General features: G+C 36.6%; 1 protein-coding gene across 1 annotated transcript in view; it reads left to right on the forward strand.

Moving 5' to 3' along the window:
- LOC136866577 (exosome complex component RRP43) overlaps window positions 1–6,394 on the forward strand; it is an 80,322-nt gene extending 73,928 nt beyond the window's left edge. Inside the window, exon 6 of the mRNA XM_067143669.2 lies at window positions 6,130–6,394. Within this exon, the coding sequence (XP_066999770.1) occupies window positions 6,130–6,346 (217 nt within the window). The 3' untranslated portion in view covers window positions 6,347–6,394. The remainder of the gene's footprint in view (window positions 1–6,129) is intronic.
- Window positions 6,395–8,010: the final 1,616 nt, after the last annotated feature.

Genomic DNA, 8,010 nt, shown 5'->3' on the forward strand with positions numbered 1-8,010 from the left:
TGTTTTCAAGAAACATAATGTCAAGGTTTCGTTTCGTACTGATAATAATAAGACAGTCGTATTGCACAATTCAGCCTCAGTTAATAGATCGAACCCATATACCAAATCGGGTGTGTATAGATTTAAATGTAACGACTGTGGGTGCACATATCTAGGTCAAACAGGACGAAGTTTTAAAATTAGATACAGGGAACATACCAATGCAATAAAATATAACAGATTTTCCGCGGTAGGCCAGCATGTACATGATCTAAAGCATAAATTCACATCTATAGAACAGGACATTGAGATCTTGGAGAACTTAGGAAAAGGAAGTTTGCTGGGTGTTACGGAGGGCTGCTATATACACCTGAATCAGTATTTTAATCCAAACCTTAATTTAAATGAAATTTCTGAAAAATCAAATATTCTTTTTGATTTCCTTATTGAGTTTTTAAAAAATGTGCATATCCCGGTCAATAGGGCGGTGTTTCATATTAGGCGTAATAGCTTTACTAGTTGCTTTCTACGACCACGCCCTCCGGAGCTCCAACAGGTTGCCGCTCCTCAGTTGCTCTTCCCGCTTTCCCCTATTTCGCCCCTTCGGCCCAGACCAACCTTGGACATTTGATTACTAACACAACACTACTCGCTAGGCTTCATTGTGCTTCGCATGGACAGCGATCTTTTGAGGTGAGTCACGTAAAAACGTTTACGTTATAAGACGTAATTTTATATTTTGCCTCTTCAGTTAAGCGATAGTTTATTAGATTCCTATTATTTCAGGTCCGCATTGAACTGGGAACGTTGTACTTGTTAACATCTTAAAGGACCGATTGCTCGTTTCCACCTCACTAGGATTGCTCCATTAAAGCGACTCTGAAGATTTTACTGAATTATTTTAATACGATTCTACGTCATGTTTTAAGAAGTGTGTTAAATGAAACTAATGTTTCTTCAAGACTATTTTATTTTTAAGTTGCTGTTCTTTTAAATCCACATTAGTTTATTAGTGAGCAAACCGGTTTACACATGTTTTCATCAATTTAAGGTTTAAGACTCGCAAGTCTCGGACTTGTAGAAAATATGGACTTTGAAACAGTTTAATTGTAACACAGTTTTAGGTTGCTAACATGGTTTTAAATTGTGTTCAATTTGACGTAGATAAACGTATGTGATTGCCAATTTTTCAGCTGATGATGACGCAAAAAGGGCGTCGAAACTAGTTCTGATTGAAATATATGTTGTAATTTCATCTAAACAACAGTTTTTATGTATTGAATAAGGTGGATCTAAATTATAATAAAAGTTGTAATCTTGGTTCAATACGGACAAACAATGAAATTTATTAATTTAATTGAATAAGATGCGCGATAAAGCACCTCACCAATCTGCAGCCAGAATTGAAGCCAACGGACACACGTGAGCGCCATATTGTTTTATAGACCAGTTGCTGTCTGTTATTGATCAAGTTACTATACTCAAAGTAAATATATGGATTCAGCACTGTTATATTGGTAAGAAATCATAAATCTACATATAAATGGCGGGACGAGTTTGACTGTGATAAAGATAGACAAAAATATTCATGCAGAAATTTTTATGGGCTCAGCTTCAGGACGAACGTGTACTATGCCAAGAATAGATTTGGAAATTTTGACATGCCACAAAGCTGAGGCAGTTTCCTCTAATTTTAGCCTTCTCTGTCACAAGGCACAGGGACAAACTTTACATGGATTTGGGATGATTCTCTCCACTCCAATGTTTACCCAGGGATAGCTATAGGCCTATAGAGTAACTCAACAGTTTGCAGATCCATAAACGTTGAAGTACAACTACAGTCAGTATGGTTCATGAGGAAATTTCATCATTTCTGTTACGATTCTATACAATTAATCTACGCAACATGGGTAATGTAATCTTTGTTCATTTCAAATTTACATTTACATTTTACATACTAATTTCTACTGTCCAAGATAGCCTTACATACTAGTATAAAATAATTGTGGTGGTGTATGTCATCGATGACACTGCCTTGGTTGTTGTCTATGACAAATTAGAATTGTATTTGTTGACTTCATGCTTAAATAGCATGTGTTGCATTTGATGAATAATATTATGTTACTGATGTTGTTATTGCGCCGTTCCCGCGTCCAGGTCGAGTCGCGTGAGATCCAGGCTAGCTCAAATATAATCACATTTCTCGCTATTCGAAGTTTATGGGCTATGGGTTCCGCATTAGAGGAAAGATCACTGGTTTATGCTAGTGGAAATACCTAACTTATGCGGTGGACATCTCCTTCCCGTATTTCTAGTTAGTTTCCACCTTCGGCTTACGAAATTATCAAGTGGTTATCACATATGTCTAGGCATCTATTCTAGAAGTCATTAAAAGAATGGCTAAGTTTTACTATGCATTAATTATTGAAAATCAAGAAAGGTCTGACTCAAAAAGTTGTCATGAATTTCTCTCTGAAACTGTAAGTACGAAGCATTGAGATATCTTGAAATGTTAAATTCAAAACAAAATCTCAAATTGGAATAATTAAAATGAAAACATTACATTAAAAGACATTAATTGAAAAACATTGGATTGAAAACTATCTGATTGAAAAGAAACCTTAGGTTGAAAAAGACATTAAATGCATCTAATCGAATGAATGAAAATTATATCGAATCACAATATATATACTGTCGTAGATTGAGAGTCTTTAAATGTTGGACGCAGCTTCCATACTTGGCTACAAATAAATTAAATTAGGATCACAACTTTCATTATATAAATGCTTGTGAAATTATTCCGAAAATCCTACTTGCTTGATCTAATATTCATTAATTGCTTGCAATAAAGTAACTTTGCTTGATTCGAACTATTTGTGCTCAAATACACAACCAGATTGACATGAGAAAATGTCTTCAGAAATATTTAAAACAGTTAATATGTATCACATTTTTCAAACATGTTCTCAAATTTCTTGGTATATCTTCTTATAGAGACAAAGATAACCCCTTTTAAGTCATTATATTCTTTAAAATTTTATGATCAAACATCATATCTAGAAATTACACAAATTGTTCTCTTATTTGAGAGCATTAATTAATTCTAGTGCATATCTTTGTCATAAAATTGTGCTATCAAGTGTGTCTGACCATTACTCAATCCAATCATACCGTAATTGGGTGGTCTAGCTTGTGAGAAGACTACTTACTACCAACAACCCTTAGTTGTGAAGATACGTCACCAGTGATATCGGATAATGCATTGGAATAATCTTCAAAGCTTCCCTAATATGTGAGAAAATTCTTACGATCAGATCAGAAGAAACACATGGATGTAGGTTAATTTCATATCATCTTCCTCATCAGAAACTATTTGATGATCTACAATTAAAATATCAACATACGGACGTCACTGAGATCGTATCCTACACAACATATGACTTATTCAAGGATCAACGGTCGATTGAAGACAAATTATATTCATTCATCGTCTCAAAAATACGTAACTTGAAATACTATCCTCATTAAAATAAACTATGACCTCACTTACGGTGAACAATAATTATCACCAGCATTAATCATTATAACCTCATAACATTATTCACATATAAAACAATCACTTCACATTATTCATCTCATATAACACTTCACATCATAGTAAACGCATTAATTCATTCCAGCTCGACGTATGTCTGTCATCATTGACTGTTTACTTGACTACTCCTTTATAGTCTCAATCTTTTAATAATTCCTTAAAATATTACCATATCCTTCTGTTTAGCAAGCATATCCTATATACCAGGGATGGCAAACCTTTTCTGACTAGTGTCAACTAAGGTCGCTTCTATTATGTTCTGTTGTCTAGTGTGCCATCGGTTATTTTCTTTTAAACATCATCATTAAACCCCCTCCTTCGATTCTCTTTAGACATTAGATTGCATTACATATAAATCCATTCGAGTCAATGTTTCCTGATATTATTTTGCAAAAATAATTGAAAATTGCATTTTTAAAAAGGTAAATTTTAAGAATAAAATGTATTTTTGCTTTAACCTAATAAAAACTAACGGCGAGGATAGGAATTGTGCCGGCTGCCGAAGCCTGTCGTACTTACCTGGGGCAATGATTAGTGACTGATAAATGAAATGAAATTACAGTGTTGCTGGAATGAAAAATGACAGAGAACACTGAATTACTCGGAGAAAAACCTCTTCCGCTTCGTTCAGCACAAATTTCACGTGGAGTGACCGGGATTTGAACCATGGAACTCAGTAGTGGGAGGCCGCCTGAGCCACGGAGGTTCCGCTTTAACCTAATAAAATTTGTAAAAAAGGCCATAGATTTAACAGTAACATAATTCTTTATTAAAACGTAACGTTAAAATATATGGTAGTGTGTTGTGTAGCGTGCCACACAAATCGTGCTTGCGTGTCACCTATTGGCACATGTCATAGGTTCGCCATCCCTGCTGTATACGATCTCTTTTCCACTATTATTTGATGTCATAAGTTCTCACATAAGCCTAGTGTTTATCGCAACGTCGTATAAAATTCACCAAGATATAAAAATTTAACCTCAGTATCACTGGTTGACTACATTCTATACATGGATTTGACGTTTAGGTCCAATGAATACCTATCGACCTTTAACCTAACTACGGTATTCGTCTTCCCATATGTTACCATCTCACCGACATTAGTTGGAATAGCACTTTGAAAAATAAATAAATTTCCATTTATAGCATTGACTTAAAGAAACTTATCTTTGCTCTGATTCCCCCGTTGTTATCTCATGTCCGGGTGGATGGACATGCAGGCACAGCTCACAGCATTTCCCTCATCTGTTTGGGAGCATCTGGGACTGTCTCGGCTGGTTATTGGTCCTCATGGGCTGGAAACGTCATCCCGTGTCGCCATAACCTAGGTAGCTTCGCCTCCATTTTCTTAATGCATGTTGCTGCTGGTCTCTCGGGCAATCGGAACAAAACAAGACGTCAGTTTGGTTAATCTCGTCATCTTATGGATATGCTTTTCTACCATCTGAATATGGTATAGAAATATTGCTCTTTAGAAAATTGACATTGGAAATATTCTAAAATTTGCAATGCGTAAAAATGAATATTTCAATTGGATTATGGAAATATTTGTGTATATATATTCTTCTCCTTCTCTCTCCCTGTCGATATTACAGCTATGTACCTCTCGGAATTGATTGTATCGGCTAATACGTCGTCTTAGGTAGATATCGTGACGTAGCGATGTGGAAGTCTTTATATTCCAAAAATACAATTTAATTTCACGGAGTGAAATATTCTCGAACGCTAATATTTTCGTAAAACAGTCTGTGGACAAAGGTTTCTCTCTATTTTATGACCAGTATTTTGTTAAAACGATGTCTTCCTTCCTCTTGAGTACGTCTGTAGTGTTCTCCTACTGCGAATCGAATGTTAAGTTTTTAATAATAACTCTTAACAATCTTCTCACGTCTTTCTTTACCACCGCCTTCTATGCTCCTTTCTCGTCGAGCGCTTGACGAAAACATTACTCCTTCGGCTCATAGTAGTACTCTGACACTTTATTATCGACGTTCTGATGACTTTAACTCCATTTTTGTTCTACTTAGATCTTGTTGGGAACAGTGAAATGGCACATTATATACGTAATAAGCGAAGTCAAATGGTTATTTGTTTTAGAGAGAGCATCCTCTCAGTGCTATTTATGTGTATGTGGGCAGGGCATGTTGTTCGTGTAGATAAATGACGCTGTTTCTGTACTGATCTGTGGGCATGAAGTGGCAAATCGTTAATTAAAAAGAAGTAGACTATTGTTGAATTTTCTTACACATATTTCTGTGATTGTAGTGTTACAAATGGAGCAACAAAATGAAGCATTATATTTCAGAAATCTCATAGATTTAAGTTATTCTCCTATGAACACTGCCTAAGAACCACTAGATTCAGTGATGTTGATAACACTGTTCACTACAAATAACTATCCTGAAGCATGTTACAATTGTTGAAATGATGAATAAATGTCTCCCACTTTTGACAGTGACTATATGACAAAATCTACTGTTTATATCTGAAGTCTAATAAATTTTTATACCTAAGCTAATATGGTAGTGTGTTTATTTTGTTGTTTTCATTTTTAGTGATATTCTCATTACGGATCCTACTACTGAAGAAGAGACTCTGTCAACAGGACTGCTGACAATTGCTGTTCAAGGACAGAAACTCTGCTCTGTATATAAGCCTGGCGGAAGTCCACTGTCTGAAGATCAGCTGCAAGACTGTATCTCCAAAGCAAGGAAAAGAGCAGAACAAATTAATCAGTTGGTTGAAACTGCTTTAAATCCACCTGAACGATAATTTGAGTGTATTGTTATTGAATTATATTTATGACAGTTTTCTTCTTCATTTAATGTAATTTGTGTGTGCAAATATTTCTCTTTCCCATACATTGTCCTTGCTTCTTAACTATTCAGCTGAGGATTTTTTAAAGAACTGTAATGTAGAGATGCTATGAGATAAGGATGTAATAAGTGCATTTCATGTATTATGATTCTGCTAAATATCCTTGTTTAGCCGGGCTGAGTGGCTCAAGACGGTTGAGGCGCTGGCCTTCTGACCCCAACTTGGCAGGTTCGATCCTGGCTCAGTCCGGTGGTATTTGAAGGTGCTCAAATACGTCAGCCTCGTGTCGCTAGATTTACTGGCACATAAAAGAACTCCTGCAGGACTAAATTCCGGCACTTCAGCGTCTCCGAAGACCAAAAATGTAGTTAGTGGGACGTAAAGCAAATAGCATTATTGTTATTGTCATTATTATTATTATTATTATTATTATTATTATTATTATTATTATTATTATTATTATCCTTGTTTGGTATACTGCATTAAAACTTAAGAAAAATACATGTCTAACTAATATTGTAAAGAGAGAAGGTTTGTGACCGTGTATGTGGAGACTAATCTCAGGAACCACTCAGCGTCTCAAATTCTTTCACCAGTAGAAAGCTTATTTTATAGGCTAACCACATTTCCTAATCGATGGATTGGTTGTGGTAGTACCATTCCCTGGATACCCAGGACTTCCGACCTCAACCCCTCAGATTATTGGGTGAAGAGTGAAGTCTACAGAAGAAAAGGTAATACACAAGACGAACTGCTCACTCGCTGGTGTATGGGAATCAGATCAAAAATTAGATGGATGGCTTTTCCGGCGTTTGCTCTATTAACCAGCGTTTCGTCTTAGGTCTGACACTAGACTCTTCAGAGTGGGAGTGTCAGACCTAAGACGAAACGCTGGTTAATAGAGCAAACGCCGGAAAAGCCATCCATCTAATTTTTTATCTGATTTTTTATATGCTCTATTGGTGGAAAAGAATCTAATTCCCTCCCTGGGAACTTAGAATTTCCATTTGGTGTATGGGAATGTCATCATGATCTTCGAAGAGCAGCATGTCACATTCTTCAGCGAGTTGACAAATGCATTGAGGTCAGTGGTGGGATTTTTGAGAACTTCCTGTGAAATTGTCTCTGGACCACAAAATGATACGACATGAAACATATTGTAATCTTATTACTGCTATGGTAAAAAAGAGAAATATAAAAACAGATATAAAGACAGATGGTTCATGTTTGTGGGTTACTGTAGTCACGTCCTAGTTCGTGAACCATGGGCAACGGCTGAGTGGCCTAGTAAGTGGTCCTGAGAGTCGGGATACCAGTTGCTATGGACTGGGAGTGGGCATCTCGGACATATTCTGAGTCGTGGCCCTCCTTGTGCTCAGGCGGCTAGGACTATACAATTCACCGGTGGTCCATAACCCGTTAGAGGAGAGATCCTCACTTGGACTATGTGCAAGTAGGGCAGCATCCTGCTTCACGAATTTACCGAGCTCAGAACACTTTAAGCAAGCCTCGGACCTATGGGAGTAATGGAGTCCCACTCCCATTTGACAGGCGAGGGACTCCTTGGAAACAACTTGGCGAACGAAATGGAATTCGATGGGGAGCTATCAATATTAATG

The sequence above is a fragment of the Anabrus simplex genome, chromosome 3 (assembly GCF_040414725.1).
Source record: "Anabrus simplex isolate iqAnaSimp1 chromosome 3, ASM4041472v1, whole genome shotgun sequence".
NCBI classification, from domain to species: domain Eukaryota; kingdom Metazoa; phylum Arthropoda; class Insecta; order Orthoptera; family Tettigoniidae; genus Anabrus; species Anabrus simplex.